The sequence below is a fragment of the Mandrillus leucophaeus genome, unplaced genomic scaffold, assembly GCF_000951045.1.
Source record: "Mandrillus leucophaeus isolate KB7577 unplaced genomic scaffold, Mleu.le_1.0 Scaffold661, whole genome shotgun sequence".
Lineage (NCBI taxonomy): Eukaryota > Metazoa > Chordata > Mammalia > Primates > Cercopithecidae > Mandrillus > Mandrillus leucophaeus.
In genome coordinates, this window is record NW_012107153.1 from 1742371 (window position 1) to 1767901 (window position 25531).

Consider the following 25531-nt stretch of genomic DNA (forward strand, 5'->3'; position numbering starts at 1 on the left):
ATGAAACTTAGTTTGGCTGGATATGAAATTCTGGGTTTAAAATTCTTTTCTTTAAGAATGTTGAATATTGGCCCCCACTCTCTTCTGGCTTGGAGAGTTTCTTCCAAGAGATCTGCTGTTAGTCTGATGGGGTTCCCTTTGTGGGTAACCCGACCTTTCTCTCTGGCTGCCCTTAACAGTTTTTCCTTCATTTGAACTTTGGTGAATCTGACAATTATGTGTCTTGGAGTTGCTGTTCTCGAGGAGTATCTTTGTGTCATTCTCTGTATTTCCTGAATTTGAATGTTGGCCTGCCTTACTAGGTTGGGAAAGTTCTCCTGGATAATATCCTGCACAGTGTTTTCCAACTTGGTTCCTTTCTCCCCGTCACAATCAGGTACACCAATCAGACATAGATTTGGTCTTTTCACATAGTCCCATATTTCTTGGATGCTTTTTTCATTTTTTACTCTTTTTTTCTCTAAACTTCTCTTCTTGCTTCATTTCATTCATTTGATCTTCAATCACTGATACCCTTTCTTCCAGTTGATCGAATTGGTTACTGAAGCTCATGCATTTGTCATGTAGTTCTCATGCCATGGTTTTCAGCTCTATCGGGTAATTTAAGGACATCTCTACATTGGTTATTCTAGTTCGCCATTTGTCTAATCTTTTTTCAAGGTTTTTAGCCTCTTTGTGATGGGCTCGAACTTCTTCCTTTAGCTTGGAGAAGTTTGATCATCTGAAGGCTTCTTCTCTCAGCTTGTCAATGTCATTCTCTGTCTAGCTTTGTTTCATTGCTGGCGAGGAGCTGCGTTCCTTTGGAGGGGGAGAGGTGCTCTCATTTTTAGAATTTTCAGCTTTTCTGCTCTGTTTTTTCCCCATCTTTGTGGTTTTATCTACCTTTGGTCTTTGATGCTGGTGACATACAGATGGGGTTTTGGTGTGGATGTCCTTTCTGTTTGTTAGTTTTCCTTCTAATAGTCAGGACCCTCAGCTGCAGGTCTGTTGGAGTTTGCTGGCAGTCCACTCCAGACACTGTTTGCTTGGTTATCAGCAGTGGAGGCTGCAGAAGAGTGAATACTGCTGAACAGCAAATGTTTCTGCCTGACCGTTCCTCTGGAAGCTTCATCTCAGGGGGGTACCCGGTCGTGTGAGGTGTCAGTCTGTCCCTACTGGGGGATGCCTCCTGGTTAGCCTATTCAGGGATCAGGGACACACTTGAGGCAGTTTGTCTGTTCTCAGATCTCAAACTCCATGCTGGGAGAACCACTACTCTCTTCAAAGCTGTCAGACAGGGACATTTAAATCTTCAGAGGTTTCTGCTGCCTTTTGTTTGGCTATGCCCTGTCCCCAGAGATGGAGTCTACAGAGGCAGGCAGGCCTCCTTGAGCTGCAGTGGGCTCCTCCCTGTTTAAGCTTCCAGGCCACTTTGTTTACGTACTCAAGCCTCAGCAATGGTGGGCACCCCTATCCCAGCCTTGCTGCCACCTTGCAGTTAGATCTCAGACTGCTGTGCTAGCAATGAGGGAGGCCCCGTGGTCGTGGGACCCTCTGAGCCAGGCGTGGGATATAATCTCCTGCTGTGCTGTTTGCTAAGACCCTTGGAATAGTGCAGTATTAGGGTGGGAGTGACCTGATTTTCCAGGTGCTGTGTTTCATGGTTTCCCTTGGCTAGGAAAGGGAATTCCCTTACCCCTTGAATTTCCCGGGTGAGGTGATGCCTCGCCCTGCTTCAGCTCTTGCTGGGTGGGCTGCAGCCACTGTCCTGCACCCACTGTCTGACACACCCCAGTGAGATGAACCTGGTACCTCAGTTGGAAATGCAGAAATCCGCATTTCCCTTCTTAATGCTGTTATTGTCTCCTTATTGTCCAGTATAAACTTCATTATGCTTATAAGGCCCTTCACCATTTCACCCTCACTTACCTTTCTAGCTTCATATCTCACTACTCTTTCATATTCTTTTCGTCATTATGTCCTTTTGGTTCAGGTATAGATGTTAACTGTACCTGTTGAGCCCTTCCTATGCATGTTCCAGGAGCACACAGTCTACTGTGGGAGACCAGTTGGATGCACAGTTTGCCAACAAAGATCAAATTACATTTAAGCATGGTGATACTAAATTCCAGTAAGGGAATGAAGCAACAGTGAGGACTAGAGCCATCAAGGAAGGTTCCCATGGAAGAGGTGAGGTGTGAGGAGGATGGAGAATGGGATTTGGACTGGCAGAGGTACTTTCAGACTGGGGGAAAGGGGCCACGAGAAGTAGACCTCCAATAAAGGTAGAGGTTAATAATCTGGACACTGATCAATATAGTATCCTTGTTCTGAGCCAGTCTGGGTGGACAAATTGGAGTTACTTTTTAGTGTGTCTCAGGCACAGAACAGGAAATGGTGGATAGCAGCAGAGTTACTGGCCAAATAATCTGTACATAAAACCTGCTTTCTTTCCTGGTAAATCCTGCTGGCTTCTACCATCCCCTTCTCATACCACACAACCTCCCTTGCCTCCAAAAGATTCTACTGTATCTCTAAAGCTAAAGTTGTGTAAAGAAAGGGGAAAGAGGGTACTTCAGAGAAACTGAGGCTTGGGATGAAATGCCACAGAGAAAAGTTTCTGTCTCCTGGTTACCAGGGCTTCTTTTCAGTGGGCTGCATTGTACATCCCAACCTGAAAAGGGTGAGGAGATTTTATAGTGGGAATTATGTTTGGAAAGTGTCATGTGAAAAATAACCCTTCTCATGGTGATGATGATCATATGTTCGCTCTACTAAGACAAAGAATTCTCTTTCAACATAACTTTTCTACACAGAAACAGAAAAGTTGTTTAGAGTTGACTGATTGCAATACTAAGTGCTCTGTTTTAAGTTAAAAATATCCCACAAGTGAATCATACATGTGCATCTTCTCTCTCCCCCCTCCTCTATACAAATACATTCACACCCTTCTTTATTGCCATAAATAATGCTCCTTTTCCTTGCCTTCTGCAGCATTTTGAATCATGGAAAGTTAGACTATTCTAGGACTTGATAGCCTGATCCATTCAAATCTCTATTAAAAAGGGTTTGTTCATTTTGTCAGTTTTCCAGGCCCAACTCCCCATTTCACTTTTGTAGTTGACTATATATGAACATTTCTTGAGTTTCTGGGGCAGGGCAAGGGCACACAGAGAAGAAGAAATCCTAAATAAGCTAGTGTTTTATAGAGATGTATGCTCAAGGTGGGTGGAGATGGCAGGAGATCTTAGGGTCAATGACTAAAGCAAGGTTTCTTAGGGGTGTGTTCCTTGTACTTACTAATACGATTTTGCTGTGTCCCTACCCAAATCTCATCTTGAATTGTAACTCCTACAATTCCCACATGTCGTGGGAGAAACCTGGTGGGAGGTGATTGAATTATGGGCACGGGTCTTTCCTGAGCTGTTCTCGTGATAGTGCATGAGTCTCATGAGATATAATGATTTTAAAAATGGGAGTTTCCCTGCACAAGCTCTCTGTATGCTTGCCGCCATCCATGTAAGACATGACTTGCTCCTCCTTGCCTTCCGCCATGATTGTGAGGCCTCCCCTCCGTGGGGAACCGTAAGTCCAATAAACCTCTTTCTTTTGTAAATTGCCCAGTCTCGGATATGTCTTTATCAGCAGTGTAAAAATGGACTAATACATTTACCTTGTTTTTCTAGGTTTTAGGTGGTATGACAAATGAAGCAACAGGAATATCATAACTGTGGGGGACACTGCTCATTGCCTCCCCAGTAGAAACCCTTTACTCCTTGCTAACAGAACTCTGATTTTGGTTTAAGAATCAGGTAGCAATGTGCTCAGGGAAGGGGACCCACTTCTAGAGGGTCTGAATCCACTATGTAATCCCATTTCCCCTTTGCCAGTGACTGGTGAAGGCATGGGCATGTGATTCAATTCTGGCCAATGTGACACAAGAAGGAAATCTGCTGGCATCTTTGCTATCTTTGGACCTCTCATTATGTGAGATAATTAAACGTTGTTGTTTAAACAACTTTTAGACAAGTATTTTATTACTTGCAGCCAAGACCACCCTCTCTGATACGCTAATCAATTTGAAAACTCTCAACATCCACTTTAATTTTTTTGAAAAGATTATTTAATAATCTACTTTATTAGGGTCACAAATTTATGGAATGTTAGAGCTGGAAGGTTTGAGGACTGTCTAATCTATTTCCTTCATTTCTTGTTTCTGCAGACTAAGAAAGTCAGACATTGAATGTTGGGACTATGCTGTATGCTCTATAATCTCTTTAAATGTCTAACACTGATTTTGTAGAATTGTGGTAAAATCAGAATTTTTGACCCAGATGAGAGCTACACTGAATTTTCTTTTATCCTCACTGGCTTAAAAAACAAAAACAAAAACAAAACCCAAACCCTAAAAAAAAGATTTCCTAAATAACAGTAAAATAGATCTCAGAGGGGATATTGCTTTTACTTAAGAAAACTTCCAAACATCCTAGAAACAGCTATTTATATACACGTGAATAACAACATGCTCATATATTCATTAAAAAAGATGTCTAAAGAGCCTTCATAGTCACTATTTTTCTAAATTTCAGTCACTGTTTCATTTAAAAATAATAGAATTACATATCTTAGAAATATTCAATAAATGAGATTGGCCTTACCTTCTGATTAATTCAAGTTTGAGAGACTTTACTTAATTATATGTCAATATTCTACCTGACATTACTTCCATCTTTGCTTACCATTTTCTCCCAACTAAGCTTTTCTAATGAGGAAAAAAGTAACTTACATAAACAGAAACTTCTGCTATCTGGTGTTATAACAAATATACCAGGCTTCCATTCTACCTAATTTCTACATGAGAAAATTGTTATCCATTTCCATGATGCCAAATGACAATAACACTTGAAAACCAGTGGTGCCTACCTGAGTGATGTCCATTCCTGAGTCACAGCTCAGTGGTTGTGTGGAAGTCAGACCATTTGAGCCGATTACAGTTGTGATCACAGCATTCTCACCAATTTTGCGAATCATAGTCCCATCCACAAAGTAAATGAATCCATGCCTATCAACTGTGATGCCTGTTGGGAAAGAGCAAATGAGCATTAGTAGTCTAGTGAACCACATTTGTACTAAGTTCTGTATTTTGAAAAAAGCTATAGCAATGGAAAGGCATTTTAAAGACATATAGATTAAGTTTTGCTCAGCACAGACAGTACAGTAATGGGAGAGGTTTGTTGGGGCATACATTCACTTCTTTGTCTATTGAGAAGAAATGACAAAAAGTCACATGCAGAGATAAAGCCAGGTCTAATAATTTTGTTTTGTCCAGTTTTACATTTCCACCCCCTTGATACTTGCTTGCCCCCACAATTAAAAATCATCTTTAAGTGGGAAAAGACAGGGAGATCATGTATATTACATTTCTTTTAGGGTGCTGATGCACACGCTGCTGCTTATTTTCATGATTGCATTAGCAAATAACTGACTTGAAAAGCATTATAATTATTTTCATCAATTCAGACTTTGTTAAAAGGGAGTTTGTAATAACTCTGATAAACTGGGCTGAGTTTTTTCTCCATATTATCTATTAAGGGGGGTTGGAGAGCAAAATTATAGTATCACAAAGGGAATGGCTAAGTTTCTAGAAAAGATAAAAGCTGATAAAAATTTTCACAGTTTTTACACACTGTGTTGATTACAGCCTGGTTTCTTAAAATTTTTATTATAATAGCAGTTCGAAGGCTTGGGTTCTAATACTGAATACCCCACTTACAACTAATGTGTGACTTTGAGTCATTCATTTGCAAATTTCAGACTCCCCTTTGGTAACATAGGGACAGGATCATCTGCCTTATTTAGCTAAAGTGATCTACTGCTCTGGTTTGGTTGTAACCGAGGCAGAGATCAGTTTTAAAGCTAGGACCATCCTTGACAAACCAGGATGAGCTGGTTACTCTATATCTTGTTTTTGTTGTTGTTGTTGTTGTTGTTTCTTTTTTAGGGAGTTTTGCTCTTGTTGCCCAGGCTGGGTACAATGGTGCAATCTCGGCTCACTGCAACCTCCGCCTCCCAGGTTCAAGCGATTATCCTGCCTCAGTCTCCCAAGTAGCTAAGATTATAGGTGCCCGCCAGCACGCCTGGCTAATTTTTTGTATTTTTAGTAGAGACAGGTTTTCACCATGTTGGTCAGGCTGGTCTCAGACTGACCTCAGGTGATCCACCTGCCTTGGCCTCCCAAACTGTTGGGATTACAGGCGTGAGCTAGCGGGCCTGGTCCTAGGTTGTTATATCATATGAAATAATACATATAAAAAGTATCAGATACACTTTAAGAACATATGGCTCTACTCCTATTTCCCTCAGAGCTTTTGACAGTGCTCTTGAAAATAACCACATGGCATTTTTCAAACTAGTCTACAATTTAGTCTTTTCCTCACTTCCCTTTATTTAGGTTTGGTGAAACTCATTGAATGGATGTTAAAGTCAGAATTTCTGTGCTAGCAAGCATGTCCTTTTAACACAACACAACACACAAACACACACACACACACACATATGAATTTTCTGGCAAAATGTGAACTCATCTAGAGTCATTTTATAAACCCAACTTAATAAACTGCTTTTAGATGAACTAATTCATTAGCAGGAAGTTAATATTAAGACTTGGCTTTATGGTATACTTTGATTAATCCTGATGTTCCTCATGAAGTATTAATTGTTAACATCTATAAAAGTTACAAATTCATTTTAATGTCCCCTGAATACTTCTAAAGTCATCTATGTTTTGGTGAGTTCTCCAAGGAAACCATCATGTCCAAACAACGGATTTCCATGTCCATAAATCCCTTTATGATTTTTAGAGGCATAAGGACCCTTAAGGTGGTTTATAAAAAGACTTTTAAGACTGGGGCAGGTTAAATGATGATGGCATATGAACAATTATTTAATCTCTAGAACATTTTGGGTGAGGATGAACCAAGGGGGAACTTCTGCCTGTTATTTTTGTGTTTTGGCAACATCAATTTCTTGATTGCTTAAAATTTGGTGTGGTTTGTGACAGACCTATTATTTAGAATCACCTTCTATGACCACTATATTAAATATTGCTGAGTATAAAATTTCAAATTTGGCTGTCATAAGGGGATAGACTGAAAGATCAAGACTCAAGACTCAAGTCTGGAGACGGAAAGACTGAGAGGAGTTGTGCTCGACATGTACGAAATCATGAATCATTTACTAAGCACTATGATTTCTAAATCATAGTGACTGTCACTATGCTAGGCTCTGTGAGGGTATAAGGACAAAGAATCTGGTGACACTGAAACTAAGACTAAGAGGAATACTCTGGAACTTTAGTAAGTTAAGGATATTAAAAATAAAATGAAGTGTTGCTCTTCTGAGGAGGTAGTAAACCTAGAGGATCTGATCCTCTAAAAATTTGAGCAGGTTCACAAAAGGTATAGAGAAATAAATGTATTCTTAACTAGTATATGTGGGAAGGTCTTTACATCTCTTTGCTGATATCAGGGAGGACAATTCTTTTCTTTGACTACCACACTTCTCATCCCATCAGAGTGCAAAGTTTAGGATGATCCAGGGAGGATAATCTGGGACTTTACACAGTGTTCTTACTTTTACTTTTTGTGAAGATCTAAACACTGTGAACTTCTTTCTCTCTGTTCATGTCAGCTGAATTCCACAGATGAGTGCCCTTTGAAATAAGTCTGGGCTTATTAAATACTCACTATTTGCCTTCAGGGCTTATTCTGCTGACAGTTTGTGGAATATTTTCCTTTCATATATTTGTGTAGCAACTTCTTTTATCATGGTCCCAATTCCAAACATACTTCTTTTTCCTTGAGAAGCTTTAATTAACTTTGATTGGGTTACACTTATGTTTGGAGTTGAAAAAGAAATAGTAGAAAAGGCTTTGAGGAAACTATGTGATAGGTGCTTCATAAATGTACCTAGGCATATTTTATATGTACATATTTTCCTCTCATTTGCCTTTCCTTACCAACCAATCAACCTACCAACACATAAATTCCCCACACAACAATTTTGCAACCTCTTTGCTGGTGAAGTTTAAGGGGTATTTAATTTTCACTGAGGGTAAAAATCAAATTGGAAACCCCAGGCAGGAAAAAGAGAATAATATTTGTCCATCATTTGGGGAGGTTTCCCCTCCCATAATGCTTATTGTTATAACCCAGGGATAGTGATGATGCAGTAGATATATTACTGCTTGTCAGAATGAGTGAAAGGAGGTGACACATTCCCAGTATATATTTTAAGCTTTATTCTTTGGAGATGGGCATGTGAGTGATTTCAGATCACATAAAGCCAACTGGGGCTAGCAAGATCTGCAGATTCAATTTACTTTCCAATTTTGATATTGTTGTGCCCAGATCTCCAAAACTTGGTAACCAATGTTGTGGGCATAATTTGTTCCAACGGTCATGTTCATTGATGTGCTCACTGACAGCATTTTCATTAGCACTTAAAACACAATCAAAGGTACAGTCTCTGCATGAGAAAAGATTTAAAGATTTAAGCCGTACTAAGAAAACCACTTCCAGGTTTAAAAATTTTGAACCAGAACTCATTTACAAAGCAAGTAAAAATATAGAGATCTCCGATATTACCACAAGGTTAGGCAGTGATGCGAGGCAGGTGGAGGTGGAAGCGGGAAGAAAACGCACAATAGCTTGAGTCCCCTCACTTTAAATCTGAATTTAAAAATCCCCCTGCACGAAGGAAAACATCGGCCTCAGATGCCCAGACAGCATGTTTAGCTTGGAGCACATTTTTACATTTGGGAGAAAATAAATAAATCATTGTAAATTAGTGCATATAATGAAAGTACTGACAGACCATAACCTGGAAGTGTGAATGGTGCTGTCTCCATTCATCAGCATTAAGCCCTAATAAGCTCTTTCTATGGAGAGACCTGCTCATAAATAAAGCGCATCTTGTAAAAAAAATTATTCACAACATTCCATGCAAAGTAGGGGATATTATATAATATGCGAACTGCAGGCTCTTTTCTTTGTGAAGCATTGCTCTGTATGAAACCGCTGCAAATTATAGGCGAAATTATTTGACTTCTTCCCTTGTCTTATTATCCTCCAATGAATAAATACTATAATTCTTAAGAAGACAATTGCCTAAAGCTGGGGCAACCTGGATAGTTACTTATAAATTTATCACCTGTGAGGGGAAAAAGACGCTACTGATCAATACTGAAGGAACAAGGGCATCCTGATGTAATCACTGAGAGTCCAGATGTGGTGCTTAATAGCCTGCAAATAGTAGCTAAAATCCCAAATTAGAAAACAGTGAAGATCACAGTTTTTGGCTGTGTAGAATGCCAATTTCAAATGTTGGCAGAAGGCATCTCTGTACTTAATTTTTTAAAATTACAGCTGTTGAGGCCACCTACATTTTTATTATTTCTATATAAAAAATGAAACATCTTTCAGAATATAAGCTTTGGAAAGCAGTCATAACATTTTCTTCATCTATAGCCCTAGCAACAAGAAAACTGAAATACTGGATGTTTTTTGGCCACAATCTGCTGTTTAATTTTATGAGACAAAGATAAATGGTTAAATCAACTTCCAGGGAAAGTCCTAAGCTTAATATGGTGTCAGCTCAATCTCCAATACTGAGAGTGCTGAATTGTGTAACTGATTCAAAAATATTCTTTAAGCCAAAGAGAATTTTTCTTTGTTCATGTGCATACCAATTCTCTGAAAATTGGTATTATATGTGTGGTATATATGGAAACTCTACTAGGCAGAAAAGTCCATTCTTCAACCCACCTGACTACTGTCCACTTAATTACCCTCTGGGATCAGAAAGGGCCAAGTTACTTATGCATAATAAGCCTGGTAAGTTCTCTCACTGTGTAGTCACTAAATGGAACTTCTAGAACTTGGAGGGTTTACAGATTTCTGTGTGTCAATAGAGGTTGGAAGGAGGCAGAGCTTAATGACCAGTTGAGATGATTTCACTGTGTGGTTAACAATGGCATCATGATTTCTCCAGTAGGAAACACTAATAAACTCACTGTAATATTATATGACTAGTGAATAGTGAGTTATTTAATCAGATATTTTGTTTAGTAAAATGCTATAGTACATTCTACATAGTAAAGGTCAATTTCCAAAGAACATAAACACAAATTAAAAATGATAAGCATTCAAAGTAATATTCTGCTGACTGGAACGTCTTCTTTTGATTACTCAAAAGGCACTTCAAAGGGCTTCATAGTCATTATAAGGAACAATAAATTTGTGGGCTAGTTAACTAAGACTTCGGATTGAGAGAAAGACACGATGCCAGTGTTTAGCATTTGTCTTGTCTTCAGCTCCTTCTGATCCTCTCAAAGCTTTAGACTTCAGCTTTGCCATAAGGCAAAGTGAATGGACAGACCTTTTAAATCCACCAACCACTATTTTTCTTAAAGCTTACTGAGAAAAATGTTTTCCTGTTTACTCATTAACTTATTCAAGATTTATTTTGCACCCTCTATGTGTGAGGCACTGTCCTAGGCAATGGGAGTACAGGAGACTATAAAACAGACATGGCATTGCTCTTAGAAAGCCTGGAAACTGGTAGAGGGAGACAGAGAAATAACCACTCAATTACAATGCCATTAGATAAGCACTAGTTTGGGGGGAAGTCCAAGGTGCCATCGGAGCATCCTTGGGGGATGGGCTGGGGAAATGAAAGTCACAAGTGATTTCTCAGACTTAAGTGATAGGTAAGCTGAAATTTGAAGATCCATGTTGAATTCTAGATGAGCCTAGTATGTATGAAACCCAGGTAAACACCACTGAAAATCCATGAAAGATGACTAATATTACTAAACAATAATCATTTCCATTTGCCAAGAATACTATGATATTTCAGGTACTGTGCTGGATTCCTTACATAGATTTTCTCATATAATCCTCACAACAGCCCTTTGGAGTTGTACTAATGTAATGTTTTATTTATTTTTTACTTTTTATTTATTTTTTTTGAGACAGAGTCTCGCTCTGTCGCCCAGGCTGGAGTGCAGTGGCCGGATCTCAGCTCACTACAAGCTCCGCCTCCTGAGTTTACGCCATTCTCCTGCCTCAGCCTCCTGAGTAGCTGGGACTACAGGCGCCCGCCACCTCGCCTGGCTAGTTTTTTGTATTTTTTAGTAGAGACGGGGTTTCACCAGGTTAGCCAGGATAGTCTCGATCTCCTGACCTCATGATCCGCCCGTCTCGGCCTCCCAAAGTGCTGGGATTACAGGCTTGAGCCACCGCGCCCGGCCAATGTAATTTTTAGATGAGGAAATGGAAGTGCAGAGAGGTAGAGTAACTAACTCCAGGTTACATACCTAGAAAATGCTGTTTAAAGCGATGGGTAAAGGACTCTCTGTTCAGTAAATGGTGCTACAATAACTGGCTAGCCATATGCAGAAGATTGAAACTGGACCCCTTCGTTATACCGTATACAAAAATTAACTCAAGATGAATTAAAGACTTAAAAGTAAAACCCGAAACTATAAAAACCCTGGAAGAAAACCTAGGCAATACCATTCCAGACATAGGCATGGGCAAAGATTTCATGGTGAAGACGCCAAAAGCAATTGCAACAAAAGCAAAAATTGACAAATGAACTTTTATACAACAAAAGAAACTATCAACAGAGTACATAGGCAACCTATGGGAGAAAATTTTTGCAAAATATGAATCTGACAAAGGTCTAATATCCAGCATCTATAAGGAACTTAAACAAATTTACAAGAAAAAAAAAAAAACAACCCCATTAATCAGTGGGCAAAGGACATGAACAAACACTTCTCAAAAGAAGACATACATGTGGCCAACAAGCATATGAAAAAAAAAGCTCAACATCACTGATCATTAGAGAAATGCAAATCAAAACCACAATGAAACACCATCTCACACAAGTCAGATTGGCTATTATTAAAGGTCAAAAAATAACAGATGCTGGCAAGGTTGTGGAGTAAAAGGAACGCTTATACACTATTGGTGGGAGTGTAAATTAGTTCAACCAGTGTGGAAGACAGTATGGTGATTCCTTAAAGACCTAAAGACAGAAATACCATTCGACCCAGCAGTCCCCTTACTGGGTATATACTCAAAGGAATATAAATCATTCTATTATAAAGACACATGCACATGTATGTTCATCACGGCACTGTTCACAATAGCAAAGATATGGAATCAACCTAAATGCCCATCACTGATAGACTGTATAAAGAAAATGTGGTACATATACACCATGGAATACTATGAATCCATAAAAAGGAATAAGATCATGTTCTCTGCAGGGACATGGATAGAGCTGGAGGTCATTATCATTAACAAACTAATACAGGAACAGAAAACTAAATACCACATGTTCTCATTTGTAAGTGGGAGCTAAATGATGGGAACACACAGACACATAGAGGGGAACAATATACACTGGGGCCTATTGGAGAGTGGAGGGTGGGAGGAGGGAGAGGATCAGAAAAAATAACTAATGGATACTAGGTTTAATACCTGGGTGATGAAATAATCTGCACAACAAACCCCCATGACACATGTTTACCTATGTAATAAACCCGTACATGTACCCCTGAACTTAAAGTAAAAGTTGGAGGGGGGAAGAAAATGCTAGTTTAACACAAGTTTGTCTGAGTTTAATGCCCATTCTCTTAACCACTATGCCATGTAGCTTAAATGAGGTTATCAATTGCTTTACCATGGGGGTGGGGTACAGACTGGCTTAAGAAGGTTCAGAAACTCCATGAAATTATCGGTAGAATGTTTTGTGTATGGGTATTATCATGGGGAGAGAGAGTCCACTGGTTTTGTTAGATTGTCAGAAGGATCTCTGACCCATCCCAAAAATTGTTAAGAATTCTTGTATTCCTATAGATCTCTTAGACTTCTTCAGAATTATTCTTAAAAGGTATTCTGTGGCTTCATCTTCACAGAGCTGATGAGTTTCAAGAAAGTACTCAAGAGCTTCCATGTGGTGGGGAGTTCGGTGATTTTACTATTATCATATGAACTACCACCTAAAAAGGAGACCCCACGCAATGGGATATCAACTCACCTAGGTCAAAATAGCTTTTATTAAAAAAGATAGGGAATAATGAACGCTGGTGAGGATGTGGAGAAAGGGGAATCCTCATATATTGTTGGTGGGAATGTAAACTAGTACAGCCACTATAAAAATGGAATGAAGGTCCCTCAAAAAACTAAAAATAGAACTATCATATGATCTAGCAATTCCACTACTACTACTGGGTATATATAGAAAATAAAGGAAATCAGTATATCAAAGAGATATCTGCACTCCCGTGTTTACTGCAGCACTATTCACAACAACCAAAATATGGAATCAACTAAGTACCCATCAATAGATGAATGGATAAAGCAAATGTGGCACATATACACAATAGGATATTATTCAGCCATAAAAAGAATGAAATTTTATCATTTGCAGCAACATGGATGGAACTAGAGGTCATTATGTTAAGTGAAATAACTCAAGCACAGAAACACAAATATCACATGTTCTCATTGATATGTGGGAGCTATAAAAGAGAGTAGATTAGTGGTTACCAGAGGCTGGGAAGGGTAGGGGAGGATGAAGAGAGGTTGATTAATGGGTATAAATATGCACTATGATAGAAGAAATAAGAACTAGTGTTTGATAAATCAGTAGAGTGATATAGGTTACAATAATCTATTGTATATCACAAAATAACTAGAAGAGAATAATTTGAATGTTTCTAGCATAAAGAAAAGACAACTATTTAAGGTGATGAATACCCTAATTATACTGATTTGATCTTTACAAATTATACAAATGTATGAAATAATCACACATAGCTCCCATATATATATCTATATGTATCAATTAAAATTAATAAGGTCCTTCATTTTCAGTATGGCAGAGACAATGCTATGTGTTCAAGTCATCCCGTTTCTCTTTCTTTCTGAGAACAGAGTTAGATTACGTTTCTTAGCCTCCTTTCCAGTTAGATGTGGGCAAAAGTAATGTATGTGACTTCTAGGTCTGATCCTTAACGAGATGTCTATTGAGTTTCTCTATGGATTACTACCTTCCACTGTAGGCTGACTGCATGCAGATCATCCAGTAGAGGACTCCAAGGCCTAAGGCACTGAGGAATCACTAGATGGAAGAAGCCTGGTTCCTTGAATCACTGCTTGGAGCAGAGATTCTTCCACTCCCCAGGCAACCCATATTAAATTGTGATGTAAGAATGAAATAAACTACTATTTTTTGTGAAACTATTGAGATATTGTGCGTGTGTGTGTTTAACATGGTTGCTAGCTTGGCTCCAGTATTAACATTCAGCAACCCCAATCCTATTCACCTATTAAGGCTTTTATAGGATGTTTCCCTTTCATGAATCCTTCCCTGCAAACTCCAGTTCATCGTGGTCTCTGTTTTCTAACCCACAGAAGCTGTTATTTATTTATTTATTTGTTACTGTGAATTCTCCAATCATGATCTGTCTAGGTAATAAGCTCCCTGAGGACAAGAACTGGATTTTAGAATTAGTTTTTATATCTCAAATAATTCAGTACACTTGGGCACAAATGTTCAATAAACCTTCCTAAATTACAGGACTAAATTTCCATGATTTATACTGAAACATATCTACCTTGAACAAAATAAAGCATGCCAGGAGGTCAAGAACTGCATATGAATTTCTCTAGAAATGAGCTTGGAAAGGATGCAGTGACAATGTCTTTGTATAAAGTCCTTTAAAAGGAATACAGTCCCCTATTAATTAGTGATGATTAGAATATGGGAAAAGTGGGGTTGACAATCAAGAGCAAACAGACAAAGGACCATGGATCAAATTAACTGCAAACAAATGTGATCCATGTGGATAGCTACAATGAATAGCTCATGACACCGCTCCCCCCACCATACACACAAATCCAGTTGTTCTGTCAACATAACTTTGTTTGTGATCTTGTGATCTCTTCCGACCTTACCATGTTAGGAGTTCTGAAGAAACAGAAGTGCCTCAAGACTTTTTCAGGCTGATTTTTGTTACAGAATAGCTGTAGGACTTTGGATAATACATTTGACCACTCAGTGTCTTGATTTCCTAACTTATATACTACCTACTACACAAGGTAAAATGGTGTGAAGCTCACAAGAGCCAATGAAATGAAAGGACTTTGAAGAAGGTTAAGTATTATGGTGGTGCTAAGTGGTATCTTAATTGCCTAGTTATTGCTATAATTCTTTCTGACAGGGACTTTTCTAAGCCTAGAATCATAGTCAAAAATTACCACACAGGCCCTGCTTGAACATTTTAGGCTTTTCTGTGTTCTGTAAATAAGATTTAAGTCCATGGAGCATTATGCAATCCTTGTCAGTAGGAGAGCACCCTATGTTAGATTCACCATAGAGACAAGTCAGTAGTTAAAAAGAGTTTGTTAGCTCAGGGGAAATACTACACTATTAAATTATTGGTGTAAAAGCCTTCAAGCTTTTATAAGATGGTTAAAGCTTTCATACACAGAATCAAATAAATGAGGTTCCATGCAATGCAACTCACTAAGGAGGACCCTTGGTCAAGGTGGTGGTAATGTCTCAACATTTAACAGTGAAACCAGACACTGATAATAACGTGATTTATTTTTCTTTGCTTTATAGAGGTTGGTGTGTGTGTGTATGTGTGTGTGTGTGTGTGTGTGTGTGGAGAGAGAGAAAGAGAGATTAGGGTAAGTAGATGGTGCTAGTTCAAATTTAAATGCACATGTCTTGTTTTATTTTTGTGTTAGTGTTCCTGCTCAAAAGATGCCTACAGGCTGAGATTTAAGGGTGCTCAGTATATATGGGCTCAGATAAATGAGGCTTACTAAATCTGTGCTGCATATTTTATATCTCCCCCTTTAGAAATTCCTCAAACATCAAGCAATGATATCTGAGACACTACTCAGATACATTTGAAAGAACTGTCTCTGTCATCTTAAGGAAGGAAACTGCCACACAAGAACCTTAGTGAACAATTAGCCCTAGGAAGGAAAGTTCATTTTTGCCCATGGACCAGCAAAACACTAATTGCAGTTGTTGCACTCTAGGGAAAATGAGTCTATCTCAAAGTCTGTGAATGACCAAGAAGTTCTAATATAAAAAGCAAACTAAGTATACCTTGTCCCGAATACTCAATAAAAGCAGGATATGAGGAATTAAGCCGATAGTGATTATTATTCACACAAGTGGGGTAATTCAAGAAGAATTAAAATTTCTTTAGGATAATGATTTGCATGTAGTGCCCATTCAAAAACAACACAGAGGGCCCATTTAAAATTCTCCCTGCATCCGTACATCTTGACTAATGAAGCTAGTGCTAGAAGAGAAGTTCACAAAGTCAGGAGTGGTAGACAGTCATTTGCAAAAGGTAAGGCAGGGTAATGAGCACTGCGTGAATACACATTTTAAACCTTTTAAGTGGAGGTTCAAGAGACATTTAGGAGAACTGATTTGGGCTCAATCAAGAATATATGAATATAACAACAGCATATACACACAGATACGGGTACAAATATGATAGCGGAACAAAAAGCAAAAAATAGTCAAAGCAGTTGTTTAATGAGATAAACAACTTCTTTTACTGTTTTTACCTTTCCACGCTCTGCCCTACAAGTGTGACAATCTGTGGGCACAAGAATGTGACACTGAGAGGCATTTATAATGCTTAGATGTTTTCTTCAAAGGGGGCTAGTGATTTTCTTAGCCTTGTCTTGATTGAGATTGGAGTTTCCAAGGCCATTTCCCTGTCTTTTTTCCTCTAAACTCAAATACCCAGACAAGTTCATCAGAGCTATGAGAGGTGGAGGAAAGAGCCTGGGGTAGAAGCCAGAAGATTCAGTTGTGAGACTGACTGTGACTTTAACAAATTTAAATAGTCTCCCAGTCCTTAGGTTTTGCCTTTATCTAATGGTGAGTAGAAAAGCTGAGCTGCTCATGTCAGTGGATGACTGTAAAGACCATATAAAATAACTTCTATGTGTGAAATCTTTCTGAAAGGTCAACACAAGTGATGTTAGTATTATTTATAGAGATAGGGTGTTGCTGTGTCGCCCAGGCTGGAGTGCAGTGGCATGATCACAACTCACTGCAGCCTCGAACACCTGGGCTCCAGACATCATTCCCCCTCAGCCTCTCTAATAGCTGGGACCACAGGTGCATGCTACCACACCTGGCAGATCAAAAAAATTTTTTTTGTAGATATGGGGTCTCACTATGGTGACCAGGCTGGTCTTGAACTCCTGGGTTCAAGTGATCCTCCTATCTCGACCTCCCAAAGTGTTGGGATTACAAGCGTGAGCCACCGTGCCCCATCTTATTTATGTTTTTGATGAATTTTTCTGGCATCATACGGTGTTTTATCTGTTTCTGATTACCTGCTTCAGAATGGCTTGACTTAGATGGCAGGAGCCCTATGTATAATTCTGACAGCATCTCCTCCATGTTGATGATGATTATCAGTCTGTGCAGGGTCCTATACTATTTCTCCAGTCAAACTGGTCTATGCACTGGCTCTAAAACATACTGCAACTTCCCCATCATTACAGATTTGCTGTACCATTTCCTGTGCCTGGAATACAATTCTGCTTATCTTTCAAGGTTCAGTGCAAGTCCAGCCTCCCAAATTACAATATACAAACTGACTTGAATACTTGCAAATATCCTGATGAAGGCATTTCCTTGTCAATTATATCAAACAATTCCACTGGTCTTGTCTGATGGCAGAAATCTTCTGAACCTATTAGAAAAGATGTGTAATACCAATCCAAGTGGATAGGAATGAGATATAATATGTCATTAAGCTGCGAATCTAAAGCGTGAACTGCAACTAAGAAACTGGGGTGTTTTCAACTGGACTTAAGAATGCATTTTACATACTGAGTTCGGGCCATTTCAACAAATCAATTTCAGGACCACCCTATTCCTCACAGGAAGGGCTAAGTCATTCACTTCCCATTTAGCGTCACCTCTTTATTCTCCACTGGCCTACCTTCTCTCCTTTGCCTTATTCTTTGAACTCTTATTTCTTTTGGAGTTCACTTAACCCATCAGGAATAGAGGTTAGAATAGTTCCTAGTTCTTTTTTATCTTTGTGTCCCGTCCTTTTTCAGATTCCTTCCTTTTTCTCTACTTCTTCCCTCTTCTCATTTTTCCCCTTTTTTTCTCTCCAAACCCCAATCAGCTCTCCTGTCTGTGAATCCCTGTGGTTTTTAAAGTTTATACATGCAACCTAATCCTGTATTTTAGTCTTCTCTAATGAGTACTCCCATGTCTCCCCAATGAGAAAATATTCCACTCAAGGGCAGGGACCATATCTTCTTAGTTTACTTATGATTTTCAAATTTGTTGCTGAAAAACTTAACAAAACAATAAAGCTCAGTGAATGTGGTTCTTTTTCTAAGAAGATATACTAGGGGCATGATGTGGATGTGCTAGAGTAGCTAAAACCAGTGGGAATCTTACGAATAGTAAGGTGGGGCCATTGACACTAGTGTCTTGTTGACATCAGTAAAATATATTGAAAGTATTAATTAAGATAATGGCATCTCTGGATTCCTGTCTGATAACCAGTAAGTTTGTGCTGCAACAAGAGATGGTTGTGGTGTTTGACTACAGCATTTAGCATAGTTCCTGCCATACAAGACTACTATATATATATATATATATAAACATACTTTATATATTCATAAAATAGATGATTAAGGTCTATTTTAGAAACATAATTTGAACAATTTAAAAATGAGTAATTAATAACAGGCAGTGACTCTGATAAAGGAAGTAAAACAAAACTAAACTGAGGTGTATGAAAATACTTCCAGATGCCATTTTTACAACTGCAATGATTCATTCCTTAATTCAACGACTGAAACATCTCCAGCATTTCCAGGAACTAGGAAGATATCATTTTAGGGTCAATGCAGAAGCAAGTGGTTTTGGTCATTTGCAAATTGGCTAGTATTTTTTTCAACATTCAATAGATTATTTGAATAATGTCATGCTGTTAAAATTGGATCAGATATACTTGGGAAAAAGTGCCCAACATTAGTAAGAAAAGTACAACAGAAAGAAACATTTTAGGTGCTAACTGTTGATCTGTGGTTTCTCAAAATTTCAAGTATAACAAGTGAAAATCAGAAGATTTCAGAGTAACCCTTCTTCTGTCCACTCTCCCTGGAAATGCCCCCAGTTTTATTACTCTGGAAAGGTGAGATCTTGCCCCAAGTCATGAAATAGTGCTGTGGTAGTAGCCTGCCTGCAGTTCTGATTTTACTTTGTTCAAGAGAACACAGGGAAAGGATTATGAAAACCAATATAGGTAAGCTTAGCAGAAGCTACTCTGATGGATTTTGGCTTGGGGAGGGACAAAGCAGACCTATCAATCTATTACTATGGCTTCAATTTCCCTGGGTTAGAGATGCTTTCCAAAATGAGAAATCATTCCTGCCCACTAAGAGAAACTACCACTGTAGTCAGCTTCCTTTCCTGAGTAAATACAGGTAAAATGGGGCACCGACCCTCCTTCCTTTCCCCCCAAACCCATTAGACTATTTCCCCCAAATGTAGTCTAATAAGCTTTTTGAAAATTGTGTTTCCCCCAAACACAGTCTAATAAGCTTTTTGAAAAATCAAGTGGAAGAGCTAGTAAATGAAACGGGAAGAAAAATAGAGCAAATAACACTGGGGCTTCCTCGCTAGGCTTTGATATTTGAGGCTTGAAGATAACCTCACATTTGAGTTATTAAGCCTGTGATTCCTCAGGGGGAAACTTTAAATGGGCCAGAACTCACTCCCAAGGGAACAGTGACTTTCTCTGGTTAACGATAAAGCTGACTCATTATACGGAGGCTCTCTCAGGAAGTTCACTGTCAGCCATTTAGGAAACTCCACATATGGGCACATACTAGAGGTGCTGATGTGATGATCTCCACAGCTAATGGAAGAGCCTCAAAACCAATCTGTTCAGAAAATAATGGATTAATGCAGGGGTCCTTGATGACCCTGCTCCAAGGCCAAAACTGGTGTGTGTTCTCATATGTTGGTACCTGTGCCTTACAGGATGTTAAATATTTTGACCATCATTTTTATATGAGTGAAAGTCTTATTTAAAACCAAATAAAACAAAACAAATCACTTTTTGAAATGAAATAGTCAGGTATACATTTGTAAGTTGATTTCTGACCCCCCACCTTTTTTTTTTTTGAGATGGAGTCTCACTCTGTCACCCAGGCTGCAGTGCAGTGGCGTGATCTCAGCTCACTGCAACTTCCGCCTACCAGGTTCAAGTGATTCTTCTGCCTCAGCCTCCCGAGTAGCTAGGATTACAGGCACATGCCACCACACCCGGCTAATTTTTGTATTTTTAGTAAAGATGGGATTTCACTGTGTTGGCCAGGCTGGTCTCGAACTCCTGACCTCAAGTAATCCGCCTGCCTCAGCCTCCCAAAGTGCTGATATTTCTAAATCCTACTTCTGACTTAAAATGTTTCACAATTAGGAAATATTTCAAGTGATTAGAAAAGTCAGAAAATAATACTACAGACCATCATGCATACACCACCAAAATTTAATAGATGTTATCATTTCCTTCATATATTTCTTTCTTTCTTTCTTTCTTTTTTCTTTTTGAGATGGAGTCTCACTCTGTCACCCAGGCTGGAGTGCAGTGGCGTGATCTCGGTTCACTGCAAGCTCCACCTCCCGGGTTCAAGAGATTTTCCTGCCTCAGCCTCTTGAGTAGCTGGGATTACAGGCACCCACCACCACGCCTGGCTAATTATTTTTTAATTTTTATTTTTAGTAGAGACGGGGTTTCATCATGTTCGCCAGGCTGGTCTTGAACTCCTGACCTTGTGATCCGCCCATCTCGGCCTCCCAAAGTGCTGGGATTACAGGCGTGAGCCACCGCACCCCACACATATCTCTTTGTTAAAAAGGAAATTATATGGATATAGCCAATCCCATCTCCTTATCCCTATCCTCTTTTTCCTTCTCCAGAGGTACCTACTGTCCTGAAGTTAGTGTGTATCATTCCCATGCATGTTTTTATACATTTTCTACATATGTATATGTCCATGAATAATATATAGTATTGTTTTTGTGCTTTAAAAATTTATGTAGGAGATGGATGACAGTGATGGCTAAACAACAATGTGAATGTATTTAATGCCTCAGAACTGTACATGTAATAAAATAGTAAATACTATGTTATGTATATTTTACCACATAAAAATACGTAAATTATATTACACCTTACGTATCCTTTTGCAATTTTCTCTTTTATCCATGCAACATTATATTTTTGACTATTAATAGTTTCACATGCAGATCTAGCTCATTCATTTTTACTGTTGTATAATGTTTCATCATTTGACCAACCCCCTGTTAATGGATTATTAGGTTGTTTCTATCTTTTATACTATAGTTAATATCATAGCACATGTCTTATGCACATGTGTACTTGTGACTGTCCATACACTTTTCTTCAGTCAAGCACCCTCTAGCTCATCTCTCTGATGTTGCAATTTTTCCCCTTTAGTTGAACGATGAATTTTGCAAGTAAACAGAATTAAATTAGGGCTGTGTCTGTACAATAAATGAAGTCTGAAAGAAGAAAATTTGAATACAGTCAAACAATTTTGAAAACAAAATGTTTATTACAAATCTTGAAAATAATCTACTTAATAATAGTTACTAGCTTAAAAAAGTATTTTAATACTTATTCTCATTCTCATCATCATGCTTTATTCGGTACTTAATCTGTGCCAGGCACTGTTTAACCCATCTTGTGTCATTTCATCCTCTCTAAACCCATAATGAAGGTAGGTACGATTTCCATTTTACAGATGAAAAAACAGTGGCTCAAATACGGATTCAAAATAAATTTGAACCCATTTTTATCTGTACTATTCCAAAGTCTCTGGTTTTAACTACTGTAAACACTTCCTAAGTTTTCCAAATTTCACAGGGCTCAAATTGGAGAGGCACATGGTATGATTTAAGGGTCACTAAAAAGTCTTCCCACCTGCCTTAAATATATTATATCTTTATGACAGGAAGATTTTTCCAGCTGGACACAAACTCTAGAGATGTTAAGAAGATATATTGATAAATCTGACCATATGAAGTTAGAAAATTCCATAGGGTTAGAAAAAAGAGAGAAAAATCACAAGCCCAGAAAAATATTTGGAACACATATGAAACACAAAGGGATGTTCTTCTTAATTTCCAGAACAGAAAGGACAACAGCTCAGTAGAAAAACTGGAAGAGGATATGAAAGTGAATTTACTAAAAAAGAAATACAAATGGTCACAACAGATATGAAATGAGACTCAAATTCATTGATAATTAAAGGAATGGAAATTAAAGTTACAAGCTACAAGACACCATTTCCTGCTGATCAGATGGGCATACATTAGGAGGTTTATATTGAGAGCTGCTGAGGGTATTGCAAACTGGCACTCTGATACACTATTAGTAAGATTGTAAATGTGTTCAATCTTTTGGGAGGACAATTTGGCAATATCTACTACTGCTACAAATTAACCCTATGTATGTACTCACAAAAGCGCTCCAAAATATATGAACCAGGTTATTCATTGCAGCACTGTAATAATAAAAGATTAAAAACAAGCAAGAAGTATATGAAGAGGCAACTGGCTTAATATATTATGGTGTATCCATACGTTATAATATCGTGCAGCTCTTAAAAACAAAGAGGTAGATATGTACCTGCTTTTATGGAAAGATCTTCAAGACATATTATGAAATAAAAGAATCAGGGTGAGGAGTAATCTATATGGTATGGTTTCCTTTTACGTAAGGGAAAAATATATATACAGGTCCGGAAGGAATCTCAAAAGCCTGTTAAAATTGGTTATCTTTACAGGGAGAGACCTGGGTATGTGGGTTTGTGGCAAAGAAGCCTGAAATTTGTTTTGTATCTTTCTATATAGTTAGAACTATCAAACCATAGACATTTATTACTTTTACATTTTTATGTTTCAATGTCAATAGCGCTTATCTAGATGGGGGAATTGTGGGCCTTTTAAATTTTTCTTCTTTCTGCTACTCTTTTAAAAAAAATAATAAATGTAATCTAAAGATCTTTTACTACTGGCCTGCCAGGATTCCTTCAAGGTCTTCCATTTAGGTTTCTTCCATGACTTATGGTATTACCCCTTCAGCAGGTCTCCTGTAACATGCTCAGGTGGGAGTAACCCATTGTCAACCATCAGTACTATGACACTCCTTCTTGGAGAGCTGTCATCTATGAAAACAGAGAGCTGAGTCCTCAGAAATCGGGCCATCGGACAAGACAGGGTGTGTGTGTGAGAAAATAACATACATGTATTTTAAGAAAAATACAAAAGTTGCATTTTATTTAATAACTAGACATCATCAACTCAAAAAATAATATCTGGTCTTTTGTTGAATTATAATAAATGCTCAGAAAATTAAAGAGAAGAAAATAAAAGTCACTTATAATTTCTTATGCTCTTAGTAGCAATTATCATTGCTAACATTTACATATACTCCCTTTCAAACTTTCTCTCTCTATATATAAATATATAATATATAGTAATATATATTATATAACATATAATTTACATATTATCTTTATACCCTTACAGATGAGGCAGCATACAGTACATACAGCTTTGCGTCCTGAACTTTTCACTGAATGTTATTTTGTGAATATCTTCCTTATATCTGCAGGGGTGTACCAAGGTTTGGGGGAGCGGGTGGGAGTGGTTGGTTCTGGGTATAGAGAGTAAGGGGAAGTGCATTTTCTGTTGAAATCTTAAAAAACAATAATAAACCTGGTGAATAGTAGGTCTGTTTTAGCAATCAACATTCGCTGGAAATTCTAAATAACGTCAGTGATAAAATACTCCTACTACTGTCCTATCCCCCTTTAGTATGCCACTTATATCCACCCAGTTCTGATTAGGGAAGAGAGGAGACAAAAAGGTGGATTTCTATCTAGGAGACATAGGCTGAGGGCTGCTGCAAGGGGCTCAGTGTTAGCCAGGGAATCACTGAAAGATGGGATGAAGAGGAGACATTTCAAACATCCCCTATTTCTGCTTAGATCTGTCCAGCTTAGTTAACTTTTAAACATATGCTTGACGTTAAAACAAAACAAAACAAAACAAAAAGCACCTGACTATGAGTCACTCCTGTTTTTTTTTTTCTTTTTTAAACAAAAAAACCCAGAAGCTGTCTTTATGTTGCATTTAACTTATGTCATTAATGATGCTGTTTGTAAGTGCCCTGAGTAGTGACATCTATAAGCCCTGGGCTGAAGTGGCCAAAAATGCAATCAATTGTTCAATTATAAAATAAAAAAATGAACGTCCTTACTCTATTTCCAGCTGTGTTTTAGCCTGTGACAGTGTTAAATTCATGGATTTCCAAAGAAATCTTAGTTTGCTTCATGTTGTTTGAATTTTACACTGTACAACTACTAATTTATCCAGTATTTCTGGAGGATCAATGAAGCTAAAATGATCTTTTATGACTCCGCTGGTGTGGAGTGAATATTCTGCATTCCCTGGGAAGTCAACACACTGTAGACTTCAGATTTCTTCAAAAATCAGCAAAGCATGCTATACTCACCAGGAAATGACTTCCCAATTTCTTTAATTTTATAGTCAGCTCCATGCATTTGGTAATTGTGAAATTACTGGACCATCTTGTATTGATGGTGGAGAAATATGGAGCCATGATCAAAGTTCAACTCTAATACAGCTTTATGTTTTAGAATCTTAAAAACAAACATTTTGTATGGAAAGAAATGTCCTAATTAACTTCTGAAGAATTTGTACATTAAAACATCTTACCCTGCTGGAGAAGACTGATAAAGCAAACATACTACCTTCTGCTGAAGAGAAATTGTATTTAGAAGGAACTTGCTATTCTCATAAAACTTTTAACAGGAAGAAGTGAATCAAATTCCTTAATTACCATTTTATGGTTGGTAAAAGGGCAAATTACATGCCATCCATTTCTAAACTTCTAAATGTCTCTGGTGCTTTTAACTAAAGCTGCCATCTAGAAACTACTAAAGCAATTTTACACAATTAGTTATTTATAGGTTACCATAATACACCACTCAAAATATGATTTAAGTGATTTGCAGCCTGTTAGTGTATGATCTCTGTCACTTTTTTGGCAGGGGTGAGGAGGACTCTTCTTTTTCATCAGCTGAGGCAGATAAGAAAGGTGTGACATTGGGGAGCTGTGGTAGGGAAGCAAAGTTATTTTGGCTAGAGATCTTAAATAAAAAGAGGAACCACAATTCCAAGTTGTCAGTCTTTGCATGTAGGCGTCCAAGTTTCATTCTAGACAATACTGCAGAGGTGAAGTATATCAGTGCTATTCCTCTACCTCTTCCCACTTTGCAGCTATTCTGCCACATACCTAGCACCACACTTCTCCACGCATGCTACCTTCAGTGGTTCCCATCTA

The 25531-nt window shown here is 38.2% G+C and overlaps 1 protein-coding gene across 2 annotated transcripts in view; it reads right to left on the reverse strand.

Annotated features, from left to right (window-relative positions):
* TENM1 (teneurin transmembrane protein 1) overlaps positions 1-25531 on the reverse strand; it is a 274157-nt gene that overhangs the window by 74988 nt on the left and 173638 nt on the right. For both annotated transcript variants that reach the window (XM_012001514.1, XM_012001513.1), the window contains one exon: positions 4903-5057. In XM_012001514.1, coding sequence (XP_011856904.1) covers positions 4903-5057 — 155 coding nt within the window. The remainder of the gene's footprint in view (positions 1-4902; positions 5058-25531) is intronic.